This window comes from Microcaecilia unicolor, chromosome 1, assembly GCF_901765095.1.
Source record: "Microcaecilia unicolor chromosome 1, aMicUni1.1, whole genome shotgun sequence".
NCBI lineage: Eukaryota > Metazoa > Chordata > Amphibia > Gymnophiona > Siphonopidae > Microcaecilia > Microcaecilia unicolor.
Genome location: NC_044031.1, coordinates 483,494,631 through 483,522,281, shown reverse-complemented (window position 1 = coordinate 483,522,281; position 27,651 = coordinate 483,494,631). Strand labels below are relative to the sequence as shown.

Here is a 27,651-nt window from a genome sequence, read left to right as displayed (position 1 = left end):
AACTACCTCAATGTTATAAATAGCAGCATGAAAACAAACACAAGGACATTAATCCAATAAAAAAACTTACTACTACTACTAGTAATCATTGCTATAGCGCTACTAGATGTATGTAGCGATGTGCATTATATGTGAGCTCACAATCTAAGTTTGGGGGGGGGGGGTTGTACCTAGGGCAATGGAAGGTTAAATGATTTGCCCACAGTCACAAGGAGCTGCAATGGAAATTGAACCCAGTTCTCTAGGATCTCAGTTGGCTGCACTACTACTACTTAACATTTCTAGAACGCTACTAGGGTTATGCAGCGCTGTACAGTTTAACAAAGAAGGACAGTCCCTGCTCGAAGGAGCTTACAATCTAAAGGACGAAATGTCAAGTTGGGGCAGGCAAGATTTCCTGAGTAGAGGTGTAGTGGTTAGGTGCCGAAGGCGACATTGAAGAGGTGGGCTTTGAGCAAGGATTTGAAGATGGGCAGGGAGGGGGCCTGGCATATGGGCTCAGGGAGTTTATTCCAAGCATGGAGTGAGGTAAGGCAGAAAGGGCGGAGCCTGGAGTTGGCGGTGGTGGAGAAGGGTACTGAGAGGAGGGATTTGTCTTGAGAGCATAGGTTACGGGTAGGAACGTAAGGGGAGATGAGGCTACTCTTCCAAGTCTGTATTTAGACTTGGTACTTGTCATATCCACGTTACAGAAAGGTGATCTGCATTCAGCAGCTGTATACTGTATTTATTAAGGCACAACATCTCCTTAATCACCAAGTGGTTACTGACCCCCTCCCTCTCCCTAGAATGTGAAATCCACAATGGATACCAGCCTCTATAACAGTTTCAGTTATAAGAGGAATTCTAAACAAAGCAGCATACAAATCTGAGGAGCAGACTAATGGTTACTGCAGTGGACTAAGATCCAAGAGGCCAAGGTTCAAATCCCACATCAGCTCTTTTCTTTTTTAATTGTAAGCCCTCCAGAGACAGAAAAATACCTGCTGTACCTGAATAAATGATACTAGCAAGCCTGAAGGCTATCGAAAAGGTGTACATTCAGGTACAACAGATAATTTCCTGTTTGGGGAGAGCTCACAATTAAAAAAAAAAAAAAAACCAACCCTAAAATGGGATTTGAATCTGGATCCCCTGATTCTCAACCTCCTATTCTAACCATTAGGCTACTCCTCTGCTCTGCATGGACATCTGTGTGGCCATTTTATAAGACGGACATTTCTATGCTGCCACACAGATATCCATGTCTCTTGTTTTCCCCCATTCATAATTTGGACATTTCAGTTTGTAAAATGAATGCTTGTGCTGGATGTTTCCAGTAAAAGGACGTCCATCTCACATGTAACATAGTAGATGACGGCAGATAAAGGCCTGAACGCTCCATCCAGTCTGCCGGTCTGATGCGATACTTCATATGTATACCTGATCTTGATTTGTCCTTGTCATTTTCAGGGCATAGACTGTGAAGTCTGCCCTGCACTGTCTTTACTGTTCAACTTCTGAAACTGTCATCGAAGCTCCACCCCCACCCATCCAAATCTGTCCAACCATGGTCAGGGCACAGACCATAGAAGTTTGACCAGTACTGGCCTTGTTCTCCAACTTCTGAAGCTGAATCTGTCCAGCCACAATCAGGGCACAAACCACAGAAATCTGCCCAGCACTGGCTTTGCTTCTCAATTACTGGTGTTACGATCTAATGATTGCTAAGCTTATTTGGATTCACTCCTTCTAAACAGGTTTCCTTTGTGTTTATCCAATGCATTTTTCAATTCTGTTGCCATTTTCATCTCCACCACCTCCTATGGGAGGGTATTCCAGGTATGTACCACCCTTTCTATGAAAAAGTACCTCTTGACATTATTCCTGAGTTAGCCCCCCATGCCACCTCAATTCATGTCTTCTTCCTCTCTCTGGAAAAGTTTTGTAGATTAATACCTTTCAAACATTTGAACGTCTGTATCATATCACCCCAATCTCTCCTTTTCTCCAGGGTAAGCATGTTCAGATCATCAAGTCTCTCCTCATACATCATGCTATGCAAACCCCACACCATTTTTGTCGCTTTTCTCTGAACCGCTTCAAGTCTTTTTAGATCCTTATCAAGATACGGCCTCCAAAACTGAACAATACTCCAAGTAGGGCCCCACCAACCACTTGTACAGGGGCATCAGCACCTCCACTCTTTTGTTGGTTATACCCCTCTCTATGCGGCCTAGCATCCTTCTGCTCATGGCCACCACCCTGACACATTGTTTCATTACCTTGAGATCCTCAGACACCATCACCCCAAGGTCACTCTCCTGATCTGAGCTTATAAATCTCTATCCTCCTATCTGTTACATCTTATCCGAAGTGCATCACTCTGCTCTTCTTGGCATTAAATTTTAACTTTACCATACAATGATAGAAACCTAAATTAATATTATATATGTTGTAATTATTAAAAACTAGTATAAAAGGCCCGTTTCGGTAGGCAATGAAACGGGCGCTAGCAAGGTAATCCCCCCTCCTGCAGCGTCCCTCCTGTCTCCCCTGCCCCCCCTGCAGCCACCCATCTGGTCTCAGGACCCCCTCCCCACCAACCCTCGTCTGCCCTTGCAGCCACGCGTGTGCAGCGGCCCTCCTCTCTCCCCTGCTCCCCCTGCAGCCACCCATGTCCAGCGACTCTCCTCTCCCCCTGCCCCCCCTGCAGCCACTCATGTCCAGCGACCCTCCTAACCCCCTGCCCCCCCTGCAGCCACTCATGTCCAGCAACCCTCCTCTCCCTCTGCAGCTACCCATGTTCAGCGACCCTCCTCTCCTTTCCCTTTGCCCCCCCTGTAGCCATCCATGTCCAGCGACCCACCGCTCTCCCCTGCCCCCCCTGCAGCCACCCATGTCCAGCGACCCTCCTCTCCCCCTGCCCCCCCTGCAGCATCCCTTCTGTCTCCCCTGCAGCCACCCATCTGGTCTCAGGACCCCCTCCCCACCTCCCTCTTCCCTGCTCCCCCTGCAGCCATCCATGCCCAGCGACCCTCCTCTCCCCCTGCAGCCACCCATGTCCAGCGACCCTTCCCTCCCCCTGCCCCCTTCCAGCCACCCATGTCCAGCGACCCTCCCCTCCCCCTCGGCGCATCACCCAAGCCCCAACCCCCCCCCCCCCCAGCGCATCACCCAAGCCCCTACCCCCCCCTCGGGCATATCAACCCCCTCACCACCCGCAGCCGCCAATACTACTACTAACGCTGTCCAGCCGCTGCTGCGTCTCCTGTTGAGCAGCAGCGGCCGGTACAAAAAGAAAAAGCCAAAAAAAGATTTTAAACCTGAAACATGGCTCCGTAGACAGCCATCTGGCATTGGCTGTCATCTCTGCAGCCGTTCCTCCTCTCCCCTCTGACGTCGTTGCGCTCCTCCGGGGTCTTCCTGCAGGGGCAGTGACATAGAGGGGAGAGGCATAGCGGCTGCAGTGACGACAGCCAATGCCAGATGGCTGTCTATGGAGCCGCGTTTCAGGTTAAAAATCTTTTTTGGGCTTTTTTCTTTTTGTACCGGCCGCTGCTGCTCCACAGGAGAAGCAGCAGCGGCCGGACTGCGTTAGTATTGGCGGCTGTGGGTGGCGAGGGAGTTGATGTGCCCAAGGGGGGGGTAGGGGCTTTGGTGATGCGCCAGGGGAGGGTCTTGGGTGATGTGTCGAGGGGGGGTAGGGGCTTGGGTGCTGCGCCGGGGCGGAGGGGCTTGGGTGTTGCGCCGAGGGGGGGGCACTGAGAGCTGATTGGTAGGCAGGGGGAGGAGTAGTTTCCCTACTCCTCCCCCTGCCTGGCTCGCAGTTTTGCAGGGCAGGGGCTTGGGTGTTGCACTGAGGGGGGGGCACTGACAGCTGTTTCCCAGGCAGGGAGAGGAGTAGGGAAACACACTCCGCGTTTTTCCCTACTCCTCCCCTTGCCTTGGAATCAGCTGTCAGTGACATCACTGACATCAGTGCATTCTAAGCTGCCTAGCAAACCACCTCTGAGGGAGCCACGGTCCCAGGCACATTAGAACATTGGAGGTGAGAATTATTATATAGGATTATTTTTTTTGGTACTCAGAGTGAGTCAGTGATACCAAACACTGAAAATGGTATAACATTCCATCAGGTATGAGTCATTTTCCCCATGATTGTGCCAGAGTCCTCCTGCCTACCACTTTGTTGTTCTTAGACCAAAAAATGCCAACTAATACTTTAGCTTGTTACTCCAAATTCATAATCCCCAAACTTCTCAATCAACTCCATATCGGAAACAGGAAACAGGAACAAATGCATAAATGTTGGATTTATGCATTTGTTCAAGCACAGCACATGTCTGTCACAGCCTTGCACTGAGTCGTGATTTTTGTGAGACACTAGAGGACCTCATGTAGTATAAAAACAATCTTCTGACCAGATAAGTGATGAATTTGGTATTATTTACTGAACAAAGTGAGTAAGGCTACCGCCAGTGATGCAGCATCTAAGACTTCAGGAAAGGTACATGTAACAGAGCAGCAGGCAGGGCTGGGAGTGGGGGGGGGGGGGGGAAATGCTGGGCCATGCGAGGGGGCGGAAAGAGGGATGAAAGGGGGAGGCGTAGCCATGGGGGGGCCTTGGGGGCCTTAGAGAATGAGAGAAGCAACCACAGGGTTGAGAACAGAGGGAGAAAAGCTGTACCGGGAGGGGGGAGGGAGATTCTCAGGCAGTCGGCAGGCAATTATAAAAGGTCCGAATTCTCTGGACTTCTACTACTGTATATCAGAAAGTGGTATATGATTTATTAATGGAGGCAAATCAGAAGGAGAGCATTTCATTTAGAGAATTTAAGTATTTGTACAAAGAATTCCCTGTGGTCCCTCAAATTTATTTCAGCCCTAAGATACACAAATCTGTTATTGATACACCGGGACAATCGAATGTGTCAAGTAAACAATCTTTGTTTGAACCACTTTCTCAATTTTTTTAGATTATCATCTTCAGCCTTTAATGGCCCGCATAGAGGCCATTAAGGACTCATCACATATGCTTCAAATTTTGGAACAGCTTAAAGTAAGGGAAAATCAGTGAAGTAACTCTTGTTACATTAGAAGTCAATGCTCTGTACACTAATGTTGCTCTGCAAAGAGCCTTGGATTTAGCTGATAAGTACCTTTAGGTGTTAGATATTTCAGCAGAAAAACTGTCTCTCCTGAATTGTATGGCTCTACTGATAGAAAAATTTGTTTTTATGTTTGCTGATGATTTTTATTTGCAAATGAAAGGTGCTGCTATGGGAGCTACTGTAGCACCATCTATAGTGTGCCTGTATATGGCAGATTTCGAACAGCAGTATATACATCATTCGCAGTTTGTTGATAAGATTTTGCTATGGAAACATTTTATAGATAACATATTTTTGATTTGGTCAGGAGATAATTTGATTGGGAAACTGTGGGATATAAATGAAATTAAATAAAGTACATACATAAATAAATAGAAGGCTCTTTGCGGGATTTTTTGCAACATGCCAAACAGTGCAATTCAAATATAAAATTTACATCTCACACTGGAAGTTCAAGTGTCCATTTTTTGTATATATATATATACACACACACACACACACACACACACACAGTATGATGAAGGAAAATTTCATACTTCAGCATACAGAAAATAAAAAAACAGAAAGAAATACCATCCTTCAATACAACAGCCATTATCCTAAAAAAACGGAAGAACATTCCTTGAAGGACAGCATTCCGGTGGGACAATTTCTGAGGTTAAAATGATTATGAAGTAGCCAGGGTGTGTATCAAGATCAGGCTAAGCAGATGTATACTTTGTTTAAACAGAGAGGATATCCTAATAAAAACATCAAGACCACAAATAAAAGAGCAGGTAATACACAAAGATGCTGATTGTTATCAAACCCTGAGAAGAGAGATTGTGAGGAGCAAAGGTTAGCCTGTATTTTGTCCTATTTAAGTGAGGTGAACACAGACGCATCATTTGTAAACACTGACCACTGCTAGCTCTCCACCCTATGTTTAAGGATATTCTAAGATTTGCACACACAAGAGCTTGTAACTTAGGGAAAACATTATCAGGGTATCGGTATCAACAACAGGAAGGAAGTGGTTCACAAAGAGGGGCATAATCGAACGGGGATGACCATCTCTAAGGGCGCCCATCTCTAAGGACATCCCCGCAAAGGGGCAGGGAAACCCGTATTATCGAAACAAGATGGGGGGTCCATCTTTCATTTCGATAATACAGTCGGAGACGCCCAAATCTCAACATTTAGGCCGACCTTAGAGATGGTCAACCTAAATGTTGAGATGGTCGACCTTAGAGATGGTTGTCCCCAGTTTTCGGAGATGGGCGATGCCCATCTCAAAAACGACCAAATCCAAGGCATTTGGTCTTGGGAGGAGCTAGCATTCATAGTGCACTGGTCCCCCTCACATGCCAGGACACCAACCAGGTACCCTAGGGGGGCACTGCAGTGGACTGCACAAATTGCTCCCAGGTGCATAGCTCCCTTACCTTCGGTGCTGAGCCTCCCAACCCCCCCCCCCCCAAAACCCACTCCCCACAACTGTACACCACTACCATAGCTCTAAGGGGTGAAGGGGGCACCTACATGTGGGTACAGTGGGTTTCGGGTGGGTTTTGAAGGGCTCACATTTACCAGAACAAGTGTAACAGGTAGGTGGGGGATGGGCCTGGGTCCGCCTGCCTGACGTGAACTGCACCCACTAAAACTGCTCCAGGGACCTGTATACTGCTGTCATGGAGCCGGGTATGACATTTGAGGCTGGAAAATGTTTTTTTTTTAATTTTTTTAGGGTGGGAGGGGGTTGGTGACTACTGGGGGAGTAAGGGGAGGTCATCCCCGATTCCCTCCGGTGGTCATCTGGTCAAGTTTGGGCACCTTTTTGAGTCTTGGTCGTGAAAAAAAATGGACCAAGTAAAGTCGACCAAATGCTAATCAGGGATGCCCTTCTTTTTTCATTATCAGCCAAGAACGCCCATCTCTTAAGCACGCCCCAGTCCCTCCTTCGCTACGCCTCCAACACGCCCCCGTGAACTTTGGTCGTCCCCACGACGGACTGCAGTTGAGGGCGCCCATCTCCCGATTTGTGTCGGAAGATGGGCGCCCTTCTCTTTCGAAAATAAGCCTGTAGGTCACACCATATGTGTGTTTTGTAAATATGCTATAATCACACAATTTGTAGTGAATCCTCACATCGGTCAGGAATTTCAGTTATATCAATATACAGACTGTAATTCAGCCCAAGTAGTACATGGTATTCAGTGCCCTTGCACAAAATGGTATATCAGCCAAACTAAACAGAAAAAAAAAATGATGAGCACTTAAGTAAACTAAGAGTAAATAAAGCACAGGCATATTAGTAAATAGCAAAAACTTCACCAACCAGCTAAAAAACCACATATCTCAACAAAATATCAAATAAGAACATGCATTAAACATTCTAAAAAAACTTAAATAATATATTTAATAATTTACAAAAATGTACTTTGACAACAAGGAAAACTACATACCCAGACCAGTGTGAAAACAGGTAGGCACCAGATCTGGCTCAATTTTATTAGGTAAACCAACATAAATCTTAGTTTGCTTAAAAAATGTTTCAAAAATGCAAAAGAGATGAAGAATCGAATACAAAATGAACAAAGTATTCACGTAGTCTTTCCCTCTCAAACACTCGTGTCATTGTTATAACAATCAAACCCCACACTGCTGCGAGCCTATAAGCGTTCACTATGGTCAAATGATTTTGCTTCCAACGGACGAAAACAAATTTTTAAAACTTTTTTTTTAAACCAGGTCATTTTTTTGTTACTGCATAGTGAAAATAATTATGTGTATACATTTTTAAATATTTCAATTATTTTTTGGTACCATAATTACCTATGATTTGAATTAAAAGATGTTTAAAATGTTTTGTTTTTTTAGTTTTTTTAGTCTGTAGGAAGCAAGGTCATGTAACCATGGTGAATGCTTATAGGCTGGCAGCAGTGTAGGCCTTGGTTGCTATAGCAAAGACTTGAGTGTTTGAGTGGGAAAGACTACATGAGTACTTTGTTCATTTTGTATTTGATTCTTGTTCTCTTTCCATGTTTGAAACATTTTTTTAAGCAAGTTAAGGGCCCTGTTTACTAAGGTGTGCTAGCGTTTTTAGAATGTGCTAAACACAAGAGACACCAATATATTCCTATAGGTGCCTCTAGCTAGGGTTACCATATGGCTCCAGAAAAAGGAGGACGGATTGAGCCAGCCGGGTTTTACTTCCATTGCTTTCCATTGAAAGCAATTGCGCCAGCCGGGTTTTACTTCCATTGCTTTCAATGGAAAGCAATGGAAGTAAAACCCGGCTGGCTCAATCCGTCCTCCTTTTTCTGGAGCCATATGGTAACCCTACCTCTAGCACAGCTTAGTAAACAGGGCCCTAGGATTTATGTTGGTTTACCTAACAGAACTGAGTCAGACCTGGTGCATACCTGTTTTCACACTGGTCTGGGTATGTATTTTTCCTTGTTGTTCAAGAACATTTTTGTATACCGGTATGTATTATTTAAGTATTTTTAGATTGTTTACTGCGTGTTCTAATTTGATATTATGTTGAGATTTGTGTTTTTAGCTGGTTGGTGAAGTTTTTGCTACTTACTAATATTTTACATGCTATTTTTATTATTGTTATGTTGCCGCACTTTTGTATCTATTTATGTAGTTAGAAACATTGAGGGGCATTTTTGATATGATGTCTAAGTACGACTTTGGACGTTTTGCTAAAAATGTCCAAAATCCAAGTGGTGAATATAACCATTTTCAAAACAGAAAAAAAGTCTATCTTTTTTTTTCCAAAAATGGCTACTTGCTAGATGTTTTTGTGCTCTGTGCATTTATAATTTGGTCCATTCCCCCCCCCCCCCCCCCCCCCCCCCCAAAAAAAAAAACCAAAATCCAAGTGAAAAAACGCACAAAATCAAGCCACTGGAATGTAGGAGGAGCCAGCATTCTTAGTAGACTGGCCACACAGACATCCCAGCAGAGCAATGGGGCACCCTAGGGGGCACCGCAGGGACTTCACATAAAAGCTCCCAGGTACACATCTCACCATTACTCCCTTATATTATATGGTGAGCCCTCCAAAACCCACCAAAAGCCTACTGTACCTAACTATACACAACTACAATAGCCCTTATGTCTGCAGATGTCACCTATAAGTGGGTACAGTAGGTTTTTGGTGGGCTGACACTTTCCACTACAACAGTTAAGACTAGATTATGGGCCTGGGTCCTCTTATCCACAGTACACTGCACCCACCGCTAGGCTACTCCAGGGACGATTACTGCTCTAACAGGATGAGCCATAACATCTGAGGCTATCATAGAGGCTGGTATTTATTGTTTCTTTCACATCTTTGGCAGGTGGGAGGGGGTCAGTAACCATTGGGGGAGTAAGGGAGGTCATTCCTTTATTCCTTCAATGTTCATCTGGTCATTTAGGGAGCTTTTTCTGGTGGCTTAGTCATTATTAAAACAGGTCTAGCTCAAAACTTCTTAGTTTAGTCCTGAACGTTTTGGTTTTATCCATTATGGCAGAAAAATGCCCTAATCCTGCCCCTTGTGATTTGGATGCGCTGCAGATTAACTGCATAGATAAATGTCTGCAAAATAGGTTTTAAAAATAGCAATTTGAACGTTTTGGCAAGCAAAATGTCCAAATGTTGCTTTGTGCCACTTTTTAAATGTTTTTCTCTTTCGAAAATGAGTCCCATTGTGTTTTTTTATTATATTTCTATTAATAATTGTAGCCTTTGAAGCAGCCATTTGGTGAAACTTGGCTATGTTGGGCTCTGTGTCAAAACCCTCTACTCTTGTTGCATAATAAAGGAGTTTGTATATTATTCTGGACTTTTGCAGTCTTTTTTGTGGTCTGATCACCATTTCCTTCAGTATGGATTTTACAGACCACCTGTCCACTTGTTTTTTTGAGCAGTCTGTGTATACAAGGCACTGTTTCACCACAGAGGGGGTCCAGACAGTCCTGCTCAGTGAAATCTTTATCTTGGTTGGTCCATTATACCATCTCCTTCATCGTGATTAATCAAGAACCTAGTACACAAGGCAGGGATTAGAACCCACCTTTGCAGTACACTAGTTTTCACAATGTGTTGTATGCCTCAATATAGAGGAATGAACCATGGAGGCTCATTATGTGTCTTTCTTAAAAAACAGGGCATGCACTATTATCGGTCCGACTGGAAAGTGTATCCTTTCTGCCACCTTTAACGGTCTCCTCATCCAACTCGTATTATCTGCAACTCACGCCTTGATGTCTTCTATACATATTCCAGTTCATTGGGGCCATAGGACCCTCCCTCCCCTACCGCAATCCCATCCCATTACCCATCATCTTACAACTATCCTACTTGCAAAACTGTCCACAAAAAGACACTTTCAATTCACCTCGGTCTTCTGAATACGTGATCCATGCAAGGTAAAGTTGTGTTCTTAAAGGACTTGATCTCGCATCACTCCTTAAAATGTTTTATTGTGAATTTTAATGTTGTGTTGGCATTGTAATGTAGCATATAATGCCATACTTTGTATTTTTGTTTGAATATTTTTACTGCTGTAGTTGTCTATTGCTTATGTTTGACTTGTTCTTGCTGAACACCGCCTTAAGAGAATTCCTTCAAAAAGGCAATAAATAAATCCTAATAAATAAATGCAATATGGAAAACTCGGGGAATAACTCGAAAATATTCCCCTACAATATATTATTCCTTACCCCATGTCTCATATAGTAAAGGCTACAAAGCAACAAGGCACGTTCACTTTCTGTATCCTAACGGAGGAATATTTTCGAGTTATTCCCCGAGTTTTCCACATCATCACTGTGACCCCTGACGCAGGTGCTAGTCACCGAAACATGGCCCGTGTCGGGTCTTTTTGTCAAGGCTTATTCATTAAAGAACTGTGTTCCATTTTTAAAGGCCTGTAGTGCTGTTTTTTTGTTTGTACTTTAGTTTGTACTTCGTTCCCTCTCTTTTGCTAACTCCTAACTCTTGCACCATACAATCTTTTTCTCAACTTTCTGCTTCCTTCTTTGCTGTAGCACTACCACTTCCTTGAAGAAGACATGAAAGAGAACGTTGTGGTTCTGCCATGATTAATAGTAAGTCATCAGCATATGCCAGTACCTTAAATGTACGATCTCTAACTTGCACTCCATGAATTCCCCCGTGATTCCAGATCACTTCTAAGAGCGGTTCTAACGCGAAGAGAAACAACAGAGGGGATAGTGGGCACCCTTGCCTAGTTCCTTTCTCGATCATGAATTCCTCCGTCCTAATTCTATTTACTAGTCGAGCCGCCCAGGGAGCAGTGGCGTAGCCACAGGTGGGCCTAGGTGGTCCGGGGCCCACCCACATAGGGCTCAGGCCCACCCAACAGTAGTATACGTTTAGCGGTAGCTGGTGGGGATCCCAATTTCTGCCAGCTGAAGACTTGCCCCTGATGGTAACGAAAATGCTGCTCTCCACGATACTGGCACCTATGCATGCTCAGTTTTCAGCGCATGTCTGCTGCAGACTGCCAAGGTGGAGAGAAGCATTTTTCCACCAGCTGAGATATTTTTTTGGTATGGTGGAGAACACTTGGTGCCCATCCACTTCTTGCCTAGGCCCACCCAAAATCTGCTGTCTGGCTACGCCCCTGCCGGGAAGAAACGTACAAAGTTCCAATTACTCTTAAAAACCAGCCTTTCATCCCCACCCAGCGTAAGGTGGAAAACAGGAAAGGCCACAAGACGCAATCAAAGGCCCGTTCTGCATCCAAACTCACTGCCATGTGGTCATCTCCCATTTCCTTCCCTTGTAATATTGCCAGGAGCTTACAAACATTTACCACTGACTGTCGCCCCCGCACAAATCCTACCTGGTTCTCTGCTATCACCTGTGGGAGAATAGGCGCTAACCAATCTGCCAAGATCCTTGACAGCAGTTTTATGTCTATGTTAATCAGTGAGATGGGTCTATACGATTCTGGATTTGTGGGCTCTCTTCCAGGCGTTGGAATTAAGCTTATTAATGCGGTGTTAGCATTTGAGGGAATGCCCCATCCTCCACTACCGTAGTGTAAAAGTCTAACAAGGGGCCCATTATCTGGTCTCGTAGCATCTTATAAAACTCTCCTGTGAACCCGTCTATTCCCGGTGCCGAGTAGAGTTTCAGCGCCTTAATGGCCAACTGTAATTCTCGCTCCCTCACAGGTTGATTAAGGGTCTCTATTGCCTCCTCCAGGAGCCTATGAATTCCTGACGCCCGGAGGTATTGTGAGATGGCCTCTTCTGTGTTTTTATCTGTCTTGTCCTCTGTGTATAGTGCGGCAAAGTGCTGCCTGAAAACTTTTGCTATATCTTCCGGTTTCGTGGTAACCCTTCCCTTCTTATTACGTATTGCAGATATAAAGTGTGAGTTTCTATTATTTTTGACTATACATACCAATAGTCCCCCTGCTTTGACCCCATATTTACAGAAATGATATTTATGATAAGTAAGGGACTTCAGCGTTCTGTCGTGCAACAAACTATTTAAGGCCACCTTTGTGGCTGTGAGGTGTCATATAATGATGGTGTGGGATTTCTACTGTAACGTCTGCTAAGCGCCCTGTGTAATTCGATGATTCCGTTTGCTCACATAGGCAATGATATCGCCTTGCAGTACCACCTTCACAGTGGACCAAAAAAGTGTTGGGTCATCTCTGTGTTGACTGTTTGAGGTAGCAAATTCTTGCCATTTCACTTGTAAATATTTTACAAATTCCGGGGACGAATAAAGGTAGGTTGGGGTAGGTTGAGAAGCGCCCCACATAAGTCTGTAGAAAATAGGGTGTTGGTTCAAGGTCTACCCAAATTGGGGCATGGTCTGATATTTCCTCCGGCACTATGTTAGTCGATCGAATTTCCGGGACCAAGCCCTGGGGCAGCAATATAAAATCAAGACGAGATTGTGTCCGATGTACTCTTGAAGTGTGTGTAAAATCCTTTACCCCTGAGTTCAACAACCTCCATATATCTACCAGACCCAACTCCTGACCAAAGGACTCCAACACCAAGGGTCCTACTGGTCCATGGGCCTGCCCAGGGCCGAAGCGGTCAATACTCGAATCAAATACCAAATTCATATCTCCTGCCAAGACTACCTGCAGACTAGGATACTGTTGACAGCGAGTGAGCAACTGTGGAAAAAAGGTCTTGCCATATATAACTGGGGCATATACTGCTACCAATAAGAGGTTCTGCCCTTGTAGATTAAGTTTTAGGCCTACATATCGCCCGTCACTGTCTTTAAATAGCAGTTTGGTTTGGAATGCTAAAGATTTATGTAATAGAATTGCAACCCCACCTCTGCGTCCCGTTGCCTCTGAGCTATAAATCTCTCCCACCCACTGATGTTTTAGTTTCATGTGTTCTTCTGCAGAGAGTCTAGTTTCTTGGAGGCAGGCTATATCAGCCCCGTGTCTTTTCAAGGCTGTCAGGATTTTAGCCCATTTAATAGGCGAGGTAATCCCGCATACATTCCAGGAAACTATTCAAATGGGGTTTCCTATGGGCTTAGCCACCACTCCTAACGGAATATGTGTACCAGAATAACGATATTCTGATTTTCTTGCCCCGGGGAGCCCAGCCTCCCCCCAGGGAGATCTCCTCTCCCAGCGCACACCAGCAGTCATTGTGAGTCTGAAAACTGTAGATGCTGTTACTCATGCAGTCACCCTTGCACTTTGGATATATCTCCCTGTAGTGAGCTCCACAATATCTCTGTTTCCCACCCAGCCCCCCTTCCTGCCCCCCCTTCCATTCCCTTGTGCAGCTCCATCCCATTCCTGACATGGAGATCTAAACCATGTTTTATGCTTGAGGCCCCATGCCCCTGATCATTCTAGCTTCCATACAAAATCAACAGATTAAAGTTTCACCACAACATATCTCACTATTTCAACTTTAGCAACGGTTATTAACAGTTACTCCGTTTACTTATCTCAGTCTCCTGGAGGGCTGCTCCACAGCTCAGTGGCTAGTCCCACTATAAAGTCCTGCGCTTTCTCCACTGAGTTGAAAGCTTGCCAACAGCCATTATAGTGCACCTTCAGAACCGCAGGGTAGAGAAAAAGGGATTTAATATTCTTCTCATGTAGTTGTTTACAAAGTGGGGTGAATAACTTTCTTCACTCTTGCAGAGACGGCAAGTAGTCTTGAAAGATTTTTATGTTGTGTCCCTCGAACTGTGTCATGTCTCTTTTCAGTCGGAGTCCCCACAAAATCTCTTTGTGCGTGTAGTTGTGTATTTTTATTATGACCACTCGGGGAGTCTGGCGGCCATCTTGTGCTCTTCCCATGCGGTGCGCTCGTTCTAAGCACAGGGGACCCGCCCGGTTTGAGAGCGCAAACTCTTCAGCTAACCAGCTCTCTAACCTGGATAGCAAGTTCCTCTCTCCCAGTGACTCTGGTAGGCCCACTATCCTCAAATTGGCCCGTCTGGAACGGTTTTCCAGGTCATCTACTTTGGTGGACAATTCCTTCACCCTTGTATGCATTTTACCCAGTGCCTCTGACGTAGAGGGAGATGCATCCTCCAGCACCGAGACCCGCTGCTCTAATTCTCCTGTTCTCCTTGTCACATCCTTTTGCAGTGTTTCAAAGTGTGAGATTTGGTCTATTAAACGTGTAAATTTGGGTTCCAGTGCTTTCTCAATCGCCATCGTTAGCTGGGATACTTGTTCGTTCGAGAAGCATGGCCCACCCGGCGCCATCTTCTCTTCTGTCCCGTTCTCAGCTGTGCGCATTTTGTCTTTCTCCTTCTCTTTCTTTGTTCCTTTGCCTACCATCATGCCAGGTTTGACTTCTATATATTTGTCCATCCAACAGGTACTTTTCTGAGGACGGTCCATTGATTTGGCTCTGTTTTGGAGCACCGGGGCCTCAGAGAGCATGAAATCTGCATCTCACCCTCTCAGTGCATCAAGTGGTCTCCACACATGCTGTTTATAAAATACACGCTGTGGGCTAGATACTGTAAATGGTTCCCAAATATCAGCACCAAAATGATGTGTGCTAAGATAGTATTCTGTAAAGGGCATCTGTGCAGAATGACCTTTAGAGAATACTAGCTTAGCGTGCATTCCGCACCTAATTTTGGGCGCAAGCATTTACGCCTGCCAAAGACAGGTATGAATGCTGGCACCCAACTGATAAGAAGTTAGGCACACAAATGAAAGTATTCTATAACATTGTGCCTAATTTCTGGGAACGCCCTTGACCAGCCCACGCCCCTTCCATGATCATGTCCCCTTTGGAGTTGCATACTATGCAATTTAGGCATGAATGTTAAAGAATTACTGCCAATTAAGTGCTTGTTAATGCCAATAATTGATTGCTATCACCTAATTAGTAATTAGTTTGGGCCCAGATCTATGATCTGCACCCAAAATTGCATGCCCAACTTTGGGCAACCTGCACAGAATCCAGGGGTTTATGTGAAAACATTTACACTGTCCTGTGTAGGCATAAATGCCCATGGCTTCAGTTTTGCTGTAAGTGTATCCACTCCTACCCTAGCTGAGATAACATTTAATCATCTCCCTGACCTCATATGCAACTTTCTTTAAATTAGTCACCTTATTTTCTAATTCCTCTTACTCTCTTACCTATCTATATGTTCCATCTTTGCTTATACCCTACGCTGTCTATTAAAATGTTCTATTACGTATTGTGTTTACATTGTATGTAGTATACTATGCCATACTTCGTATTGTTATTTGAATATTTTTACTGCTGTAATTGTCTATTGCTTATGTTTGATTTATTCTTACTACACACCGCCTTGAGTGAATTTTTCTAAAAGTAGTAAATAAATCCTAATAAATAAATAAAATATTTTCAGCTGCTTTGCCTCTAGTATTTTATAAAGACAAAGGCACCTATATGTTTTTAGGCGATAGCATGGCATCTCCTTGGCATTCATACACAGGCAACCTGTTATAAAATTACCCTCTAAATGAATTAGCCTAAAAAGGTTCTGTTGTATTAGCTGTAGGAAATCCATCCATGCTAAACACATAGCTTGTGTAAATTTTCAATGAGAAATAAAAGCAAATATCACACCATGCTCACACATCAAGAAACAAAGAACAAGTCAGTCTTTTCTTCACAAAAGACATGGACTCTTCTAAGCCAGTAAACAATTAAAGCTGTTCTCTTTTATTTTCTATTTTGAGACTCCAGTATGCTAGGATCAAAGTTAACTCTGTGTGGAACATAGCTAGACAAAGCTAAACTCTGGGACAGAATGAACGCATGACCTCATCCAAGGGCAACAGCGACAACTATACTGCTACCCCTTGTCTAAACCCCTAACAGATGGCACAGCCTGAAATCCCACAACACAGCCACATAGTTACACAGGTGTCAGAAAACTGACACTGCACAAAAGTGCCTGGCAATTCCCATGTGAAGTCAAAGTAGGGTCAACACAGGAGGACAAAACAGCCATTTTCCATTGTTTAAATCTGACCAGTTCAGAATGTTTTTATGACATCTTGTTAGCACTAAATTAGCTCCAGTGTGGAAGTGCTTACCAAAGCTGACATATTCTTCTGGCAAACATCAAAATCCTAAGACTTTGTTAAGTCATCACATGACCAAATCATTTTGCAGTAAACATGGAAAAGGGGGAATCAAAGGATTTGGGAGCACTTCTTGGGTCCACAGGAATGGGACTTGATACCAGGAAGCTGGACTCTATAGGACATTACTGTTACATTGTGCTCATCTGCACGATGCATTCTATATATGCATGTCTTGCTGTGACCTGCTTTGCCTGCTGAACTGAAGGAAAAACGTGCAAGCCTGGTAGGCTCCCTAACCCTGCCTTGCAAAGTCAATCTGCCCCTGTAGATGATCACTCATGGGTTTTTCTTTGTTAGAGAAAAACAAAGAAGTGTGAAAAAAAATATTCCGGAAATCAGACTGGTTAGCAGGTACTCCAGTTCTAACTTCAGAAACACTGGCCTACACCAAAAGGTCAAAAGACAGAGTGTGACAGCCATTTAATCCTCTGGCTGGTAATCCATCATATATTTTTGGTTGGACCAACAGTTGAATCTGAGTGAGAACTTTATCCACGCCTACCCAAAATCCTGAGTTGTTTTGCCCTCTTCCAGCAAGTAGCACCTATCTCTCTCTCCAACTGTGGATCTCCTTGTTATGATTTTGTCTTTTTGGCGTAGCAACATTCTGAAATGAAACAAGGATGAAAAAGGTCTATTATCCTTTAAAATAATAGAGATTCCATAACATAAAAGAGGCAGCATACCTCATTAACCTCAACAAACAACTCAGACAAGCCTGAAGTGGGCACAGATTTTTACAGCTTTACTTGGAACAATGCTCATAAACATGATGTTCTCTAATACGTAGTCGGAATCCATTAAGACTAACACAGAGCTATAATCTATGCATAATCAATACATCACTGAATTCTTACACTGATTCAAGTATACCTCCTCTCTTTACGACTCTACCTCCGGTCAAACAATTAACGTCTTCAATCAGAGCAAGAAAATACTGTCCGTATTAGTGTCCAAGGCAAGGATGGAGAGGCACCCCGCCATGGATAAGGACAGTACCTTTTGCTTGTCCTCACTCATTTCCCACTGCTGCAGATAGGGAACACCATTCCTGCTTCCAAGACTTCATGAAAAAATTTCAAAACAATGTCCCAGACAATATCTTAATCAGGTCATGCCGGAGAACACAATAATAATGCGCGATTTCAATTACCTCAATATCGACAGAAAAGGTCTCATCAGAGCATACTTTCTGCACTCAAAATGTAATTAAACTCTGGAATTCATTGCCAGAGAACGTAGTAAAGGCGGTTAGTTTAGAGGGGTTTAAAAAGGGTCTGGACGGCTTCCTAAAGGAAAAGTCCATAGACCATTATTAAATTGACTTGGGGAAAATCCACTGCTTATTTCTTGGATAAGCAGCATAAAATGTATTGAGCTTTTTTGGGATCTTGCCAGGTATTTGTGACCTGGATTGGCCACTGTTGGAAACAGGATGCTGGGCTTGATGGACCTTTGGTCTGTCCCAGTGTGGCAATACTTATGTACTTATATGCTTTGGAGGTAAAGAGGCTCATTTTCAAAGCACATAGACTTACAAAATTACATAGATTACTATGCGGCTCATTTTCGAAAGATGTTACTTACGTCAGAAGAGGGCGGGCCCAGGAGGAAAGGAGGGACGTCCGAAGAGGCAATCAGCTGTTCTTGCCCGTGCAGTGCCTTCACACAGAGGTGAGAGGCGCTGTGAGGGCCCGGTATCAGACAGCCCGGTGGAGGGGGGAACGGCGGCGGCAACGACCTCAGGGAGGACGGCGGGGGCTGTCATTTCAAAGAAAGGAGGAGAAAGAGAGAAAGAGAGGAAGACAGGAAGGGAGGGGGGCCGGGGCTGCCTAAAGTTATGATTTTAATGCAGGGGGGAGCGGGGAACAGCGGCGACCTCGGGCGGGGGGAGGGCAAGGCCGTCAATAAAGGACCCTCCTGACGAGCGTTTTTGCCCATCCCGATTTTTTTTTTTTTTTACATTTAAGTTTTGGAAGCTGGGCAGCCCAAACAAGAGGTACAGACCTCTTGTTAGCTTTCCCAGAGTTTTCCAGCGTTAGGGCAAACGGAAAACCTTAGTGCATCACATTTCAATAGCGTTTCTACACAATTTGCTCACCTGCATTCCGTTTTCTGCTACCGTCGTCGGAAATTGGGCTTTAGTGCATGCCAGGGTAATCTACTTGTTCGTTAAAGGCTCGTTTACTTTAGTGCATCTTGCCCCTAGCCCTTAGTGGAGCACATGATGTGGTGCGAGAGGTAATGGTGCTGGGGCCGCTTGATAACAGCGATCATAATATGATTGGATTTGATATTAGCTTTGAAGTAAGTATACATAGGAAATCAAATACATTAGCATTTAACTTTAAAAAAAGGAGACTGTGATAAAATGAGAAGAACGGTGAAAAAAAAAACTTAGAGGAGCGGATGTCAGGGTCAAAAACTTACATCAGGCGTGGATGCTGTTCAAAAACACCTTCCTGGAAGCCCAGGCCAAATATATTCCGCATATTAAAAAAGGAGGAAGGAAGACCAAACGACAGCCAGCATGGTTAAAAAAGTGAGGTGAAGGAAGCTATTCGAGCTAAAAGAAAATCCTTCAGAAAATGGAAGAAGGAACCGATTGAAAATAATAAGAAACAGCATAAGAAAGGTCAAGTCAAATGCAAAGCGCTGATAAGGAAGGCAAAGAGGGACTTCGAAAAAAAGATTACGATGGAGGCAAAAACACATTGTAAAAATTTTTTTAGGTATATTAAAATCAGGAAGCCGGCAAAAGAATCAGTTGGACCGCTAGATGACCAAGGGGTAAAAGGAGAGGTCAGGGAAGACAAAGCCATAGCGGAGAGATTAAATGAATTCTTTGCTTCGGTCTTCACTGAGGAAGATTTGGGAGACATACTGGTGCCAGAAATGGTATTCGAAGCTGACGAGTCGGAGAAACTAAACAAATTCTCTATAAACCTAGAGGATGTAATGGGTCAATTTGACAAACTGAAGAGTAGCAAATCTCCTAGACCGGATGGTATTCATCCCAGAGTACTGATAGAACTGAAAAATGAACTTGCGGAGTTATTGTTAGTAATATGTAATTTATCCTTAAAATTGATCGTGGTACTGGAAGATTGGAGGGTGGCCAATGTAACGCCGATTTTTAAAAAAAGGTTCCAGAGGAGATACGGGAAATTATAGACCGGTGAGTCTGACATCGGTGCCGGGAAAAATGGTAGACTACTATAAAAAACAAAATTACAGAGCATATTCAAAAGCATGGATTAATGAGACAAAGCAAACATGGATTTAGTAAAGGGAAATCTTGCCTCACCAATCTATTACATTTCTTTGAGGGGGTGAACAAACATATGGATAAAGGTGAGCCGGTTGATATTGTTATCTGGATTTTCAGAAGGCGTTTTACAAAGTATCTTATGAAAGACTGCAGAGGAAATTGGAGAGTCATGGGATAGGAGGTAGTGTCCTATTGTGGATTAAAAACTGGTTAAAAGATAGAAAACAGAGAGTAGGGTTAAATGGTCAGTATTCTCAAAGGAGAAGGGTAGTTAGTGGGGTTCCCCAGGGGTCTGTGCTGGGACTGCTGCTTTTTAACATATTTATAAATGACCTAGAGATGGGAGTAACTAGTTAGGTAATTAAATTTGCTGACGACACAAAGTTATTCAAAGTCGTTAAATCACGGGAGGATTGTGAAAAATTACAAGAGAACTTTACAAGACTGGAAGATTGTTCTTAAATTAGAACAAGATTTCAAGGAACAAGTAAAGAATAACTATGCTGAAACAGAGAAAATTAAGGAAAATGTATTAGCAGTGATAAAAGATAGTACAAGCATGCGTCAAAAAATTGAGCAGATTGAAAATTATAATAGAAGGCTTAATATGAGGATTTTGAATTTTCCAAGGCTAACAGGAATGTCACCCATGGACATGTTTAAAAAATTCTTGATAGAAAATTTGAAATATTCTTCACAATAAATTCCTCCGGTAAATAAGATTTTCTTTTTACCCTCAAAAAGAAGCCAAGGCGACAACCAGGAAGGCTTGGAACAAGAAAAATCCGATGAACTCAATGATATATCTTTAATATTGGAAGATTCATTGACTGAGGTAGCAAACAGAGCTACTTTGTTAATTTCCTTTGTTTTCGAACAAGATTACAATGCAGTTTTGAAGTTATTCTTTAAAAATATTCACCAGAAATTTTGTGGACAAAAACTTTGGATTTTTCCAGATGTTACGAAAGTAACACAAGAAAGAAGAAAAACATTTTTGGAAATGAGAGCAGAGACGAGGTCTTTGGGTGCAACTTTTCTTCTTGCATACCCATGCAAATGCATAGTAAAATATCTAGGTAATAAATATGTTTTCTTTATTCCGAAACAATTAAGAGACTTCATAGATTTGAAAAAGATAGTCAAGTGAATAAAGAACATAGCGGTAGTAGAAGAAGACGGTTTGAGGGTATATTGCCTATTTCTTAAATTTTGTCTGTTTATTTTCTCTGGAATTTCTTTCCCCCCCCCCCCCCCCCCTCAAGTAATGTGGTCTAAGGTAGACATATATGTTTGGTAGTTTGGATAGATATTATGTTTAAAAGATGTCTAATATTACCTGTAACAAGATTAATGCTTGTGTATAAATTAAATTCACTTAAATAAATAATAATTAAAAAAAAAGACTGGAAGATTGCGCGTCTAAATGGCAGATGACGTTTAATGTGAGCAAGTGCAAAGTGATGCATGTGGGAAAGAGGAACCCGAATTATAGCTACGTCATGCAAGGTTCCACGTTAGGAGTCATGGACCAAGAAAGGGATCTCACTGTAGTCGTTGATGATACGTTGAAACCTACTGCTCAGTGTGCTGCTGCGGCTAAGAAAGCAAATAGAATGTTAGTTATTATTAGGAAAGGAATAAAAAACAAAAATGAAGACGTTATAATGCCTTTGTATCAATCGAATATTGTCATCAATTCTGGTCACTGCATCTCAAGAAAGATATAGTGGAATTAGAAAAGGTGCAGAGAAGGGCAACGAAAATGATAAAGGGGATGGGGCGACTTCCCTATGAGGAAAGGCTAAAGCAGCTAGAGCTCTTCAGCTTAGAGAACAGGTGGCTGAGGGGAGATATGATAGAGGTCTATAAAATAATGAGTGGAGTTCAACGGGTAGACGTGAAGCATCTGTTTACACTTTCCAAAAGTACTAGGACTAGGGGACATGGGATTAAGCTAGAAAATAGTAAATTTTATAAAGAATCAGAGAAAATATTTCTTCACAATGTGTAATTAAACTCTGGCATTTATTGCCAGAGAATGTGGTAAAGGAGGTTGCTTAGCAGAGTTTTAAAAAAGGTTTGGACGGCTTCCTAAAGGAAAAATCCATAGACCATTTTTAAATAGACTTGGGGAAAATCCACTTTTTCTGGGATAAGCAGTATAAAACGTTTTGTACTTCATTGGGATCTTGCCAGGTATTTGTGACCTGGATTGGCCACTGTTGGAAACAGGATGCTGGGCTTGATGGACCTTTGGTCTGTCCCAGTTTGGCAATACTTATGTACTTATGAATATTTTTACTTGTAGTTAAGAAGACAGGCTGCCTGCTCTGGCCAGTCCTGGGACCTCTGCTGCATCTCACCTTCTGATGCAACTTCCTATTTTCCTCATAGGCAGGACACAGCAGAGGCAGCCTGTGTTAAATCATTGCCACTGCCACCTCACCTGAGCAACAACTCTGGCACTGCCACCTACTCAACACGAACTCAATATCAAAACCTGGCTACGCCTCTGCATAGTTTATGTGAATAAATCATACTTGTTGATGTAGTAATGTCCCAACAGGCAGTTCCTGCCTCCCTCCAGCAGGGGGCACTGTGGACCTAGCTGGTAGTTCTCCCAAACTAGTTGTTAGTCCTTATTTCAGTGCTTCTCAACTTTGACCTCTGTGCATACGTAACCAGTCAGGTTTTCAGGATATTCACAATGAATATGCATGAAAGAGATCTGCATACTGAGAAGGCAGTACATGCAAATCTATCTCATGCATATTATGGATATCCTGAAAATCTGACTGGTTGTGTATGCCCTGAAGATTGGGTTGAGAAGCAGTGCCCTAGTTGTTAGTTCTCCCCATCCCGTTTCTCTAATTCATGTTTCCTGCTTGTGGACATCCTGTTCCTACCGTAAATATATTCACCTTCCAGCCTAAAGGTTGCCAGAATTTCATCATTGCTTGATTCTATGAATTCCAAGTCTTGCTTTGCAAATATCTATTCAAATCAATCCCTGCCTCCTGCACTCACACTCCAATGAAGACTACTTGCTCATTACTGCATCCCAACCTTATTTTACTTCTTGTCAAGTAATAGGGTTCAGAATCTAAATAAAAGTGGTAACAGTACACATCACTACTGTAATCAACCACTTTAAATTCAATGTTATCAATACAATCTACTTTATTAAATACAAAAACAACATTAAAACATTAAACTACTGAATACTAAGCTTGTGAATACTGCATCTTGTGACTACCAACCACTGTCTTTTTTCTTAATTATAATCCATATTTAACTATTACTGATAGCCCGTTAATAATCAACTGTGCAGCTGTTTAAATGAGCGAAGTTCTGTATTGCACTTAAAATGTCCTTAAAATACTCCTAGTTCATCTGAGTTACTCCCAAACAGACTGTGTCCTGTTGAATTCCATTCATTGAATATACGCCATTCTCAACCAGTCCGGGCACAATGAAATATTCCATTCAAAGATGTTCTCCACAGCAGTGATAAGTGAATAGTTTGTGACCTTGGATTCTTGAATGCAGTATTAGTAATATGAATTATAATTAAGAAAAAAAGACAGTTGTTGATAGTCACAAGGTGCAGTATTCACAAGCTTAGTATTCAGTAGTATGATGTTTTAATGTTGTTTTTGTATTTAATAAAGTAGATTGCATTGATAATATTGAATTTAAAGTGGTTGATTATAGTAGTGATGTAACCTTATTTTACCGGTAAGTTCTGCTAGCCACCAGCACTTGAAGGCTCAACCAAAGGGAAGGCAGCCTGCACAGGCAGAAGATCACTGCTTTCCCAGCTTGAGCATGCCCTCAGCAAAAGGGGTTCACATTTCCCTGGCTGAACATCATAACAAATATAGAAGTGCCGTAGAACAATAGTAATACAATAAATCCAGCTGACCTCTATAATTACTTGCTCTTTGTTATTCTTTAGATTCCAAAACTAGTTCCAATTCAGTTCCAACCAACATGACAATTTCATTAGAAATTTCAGTTATTATTGTAAATTCCAATATATATTCTCAACTTGTGCAAGCATTCTTCAATATGTAAAAGATGTTTAAAAACTTTTCAACTGTACTCCTTTAACAACACTTTTGTCACATTTTGCAGTGCATGGACGCCTCCACCAACATGCGGTATGTTTGGCAAATTGCTGCCTCAGAGTATGGTCTGTCAAAACTGAAAGTTAAAACCGTCAGTCAAAACAGTGAATGTACAACCATAAAATCAACTAAATATAAAACTTTACATACCTTATACTCAAAGGCTTGCACATACATTGAGCCTGCAAATAGGTGGGAAAATGTGGGATACAAATTATGCAACAAATAAAAAAATAAAAATACAGCATCGGTGTCTGCCATATTCTTACTATCAAACCAATGTTCAGCTAAATTTAAATAAGTCACATGACTGTACACCAGTGAAAATACTGCAACCTGATGTCATTCAATTTACATAGCTGTGGTCCCATCTATTTCCAAATTCAAACCTCCTGGAAATACAGTCCCCAAAGTAAATATCTACCATTGTTCTTTATAGTTAAGTAAACTGTAGAACAATAGTATGCAAGTCCTAGAGAAGGAGAAATCTTGCATGTAGTCACACACTGCATCTAGCCGTGGGATATATTCTTAGAAATGTGGACAAAATAAATGGGTAGACTATCATGTTTTGCCACTATCTATTATGTTATTATAAGTGTTATATTATATTAAGTAGTTATATTATAACTACTTAAAGTCCTGAAAATTTCTCGGGCAGTTTTCATTAAGGGGTCCTTTTACAAAAGTCGTAAAAACAACGTATGACCACCTAAATTTCCGGAAATCACTAAAAACAAACCTGTTCAAAAAGGCATACCCCACCGACCCAACATAAAAGCCTGAATATCTGCAACACAACAAAACCAAAGCTCGTAATGGACATAACTTAACTCTTCCCCTCTAAGATCCCCTAATGCATCTGTCACACATGAACCTTATTCTACCACATCACCTTGTATTTGTTCATACTGGAATTGGTGAACACCGATACGGTACTATGCAAGCCACATTGAGCCTGCAAATGGGTGGGAAAATGTGGGATATAAATAAATAAATAAATAAATAAAATGCCCCAAGATGTATGCTAAGCCCATTTTACCATGTCCTACAAAGGGGAATTTTTATTTTGGCAGGTCCCATGCTAATTTTCACATTAGAGCACGGATGTGCAAAAATATTTAACACAGGAGCACGTACCACCTCATATTTAGGAGGCACTAGGTGCTGCTGCATTAGCTCAGCATTAGCGTGCGCCAATGTGAACACACTAGCTGATTAACGCTTCCATGCCCATTCTCCCCCCTTATGACTTAGTTGCCTCATGGATTTCTTGCAGTATATCAAGTGCTGAAAATAAATAAATAAAACCTCTCGGAAAAAAAAATACAAAAAATAATGCACAGTTATCATGTGCAAACAGGCAAATTGCTATAAAATGCTCTAATGCATTTTGCAGTAAGCCTTTTTGAGCACGCTAACTGTGAGTTAGGGCTTAACACCCTTTAGTAAAAGGGGCTCCTAACTGATAAACAAACAATCTTAATCCAAATGCATGGACTTGTATGTAGTGGGGGAAAATCCAGGAATTTACTAACTGAGCCTAGTTGATGAAGGGTATAGAAACTGATTTTTAAGTACCTGTGAAATCTGTTTTCCAAATGAAAGATGGAGTCCACAATTGCTAAATATTGAAATGAATCAACTGTATAAATTGGTACATTAAAAAGCAGGGGAGCAGGTTTAGGATGAGACCCTGTGATCCAGCAAACAATTGTCTTCAAGAAATGTTGAACCAGCTTATGTGTAAGTAACCAATCGGATAAGGCCAAAAAGCAAAACTAGACTCAAATTAGTGAGACAGCAAAATGTCATCTGCGTAGATGAAGAAGTTTTGATGTTAAAGTCTTGAATTAATGTATACAGAGGGCTCAAGAATATATTAAAGAGAAGAGGGAACAGCTTTAACACAGACCATAACCACACAGTATATCGCTGTACAACATTATATGTAACCAATTAGAATGTATTGCCCAATGTCCTAATTGTAAATGTCATACTATGATCATGCTCCGTTATTATGTGAAAAGCAGTAAATACAACACATAATGTTAAACTATATAGGAGACTACTGTAATCCTGTTAATTCAGGACTGGTTAAGAAATAATGACATTTAGCAATACAAGGAGCACAGAAATTGAAGGTAGTTCAGTGGACTGATTAAAAAAATGTTGACAAATGTCACTATCTAGGTGAAAAGGAAATTATCCATTTTAATTATTGATTACCATTTTGCTTCTTTATGCTGCCTAATTAGGCGTGCAGCAGCTGGGCCTTTCTGAAGTACAGTCACCACTGGCATGAAGTGTTCATTACCAGCACCAAGACTAAAAGGAGACGAACCATCCCCTATGAGAGCCAATCAAATTAGCTACAGCTAGAATATGTGAAAAAAAATAAATGCAAACATCCACAGTACCTCAAAGCCTGGAGTGGTACTTAAAAGGGCTTCACAATATTCACTAGAGCATAACGCAGAAGAAAGACAGTGAATATGCAACTCTTCCAAGGTCTTTGAAATCTTCAAGGTTACTTTTAATTTATTACATCAACCTCCACTGCTTACTGATCCATACCCACATCACACAATGTTATTTCCAATTGCTATGGTCATTGGTTACTATCCAACCAATATTCAGAGGCACCAGCTAGCAGGTGCTGTTAACTGGTTACGTAACAGCTATCAGGATATTCAGCGCTGCTGAATATTCCCTCTGACTGCCTTGCCACTATCCAGACCAAGGAGGTTTGATAACAAGAGAGGGCATGAGCTTATCTGGCCCATTGTGTGGGTTGAAGCCAGTAGGCAGAGCTTGTTGCCCTATCAATGACATTGTTTTGGGTGTACCAAGATGGTGGCAGCTGCATTAGGGAGAATAAAAACCTCCTTGGGTGAACCAGCTTCAGCTTTGTGCTGTCTTGCCATCTCCTGTTCATCAAACCTCCTTGATTCAGACAGTGTCGTGGAGTCTGTGGGCGGTGCTTTGGCAAAGCCTGAGGTTATCCAGTTAGTGGCAAATTGCAATAGTCAGAGCGCTTAACCAGATATTCAGTGCTGGCTAGTATCCAGATACCAGCACTGAATATCCTTTATTATTATTATTATTATTTTTACCCACAGCAGATGGCATTTTAATAAAGTGCTGACCACCACAGCCTGAAGATACCAGAACTTTATTAAATAACACAATACTCCAGAAGATAACTCATAAACATAAACATATATTTGGTCATTTATTGATGATTATCCCATGGTAACATGTTGGCATGCATTATCTGTTGCAGGACTTGTTGCTCAAACTGGGCCCTACCACAGATAAAAATAGATAACGGCGTCACCGTACAATAGGCATTAGTAAATAACCTTGTAATTGCCTTTCATTTGCTCCCCTGCATTATTTATATTTTTTGGTTATGATGAAGCATACATTAGATAAGTTAACTAGCAGGCAAGACAGATGTTCATACTTTAATTCTGACTGTCATATCTTTTAATCTATATGTTACTACTTTCATTAGTTTTCAGATTCTATATAAGTAGAGGAGTGTGGTA

General features: G+C 42.2%; 1 protein-coding gene across 6 annotated transcripts in view; it reads right to left on the bottom strand.

Annotated features, from left to right (window-relative positions):
• DTNA (dystrobrevin alpha) overlaps positions 1-27,651 on the bottom strand; it is a 567,561-nt gene that overhangs the window by 393,208 nt on the left and 146,702 nt on the right. For 5 of the 6 annotated variants that reach the window (XM_030214003.1, XM_030214021.1, XM_030214069.1 and 2 more), the window contains exon 3: positions 17,196-17,300. The exons of the other annotated variant lie outside the window; for it this stretch is intronic. In XM_030214003.1, the coding sequence (XP_030069863.1) occupies positions 17,196-17,299 (104 nt within the window). In that variant the 5' untranslated portion in view covers position 17,300. The remainder of the gene's footprint in view (positions 1-17,195; positions 17,301-27,651) is intronic. 6 annotated transcript variants of the gene reach the window in all.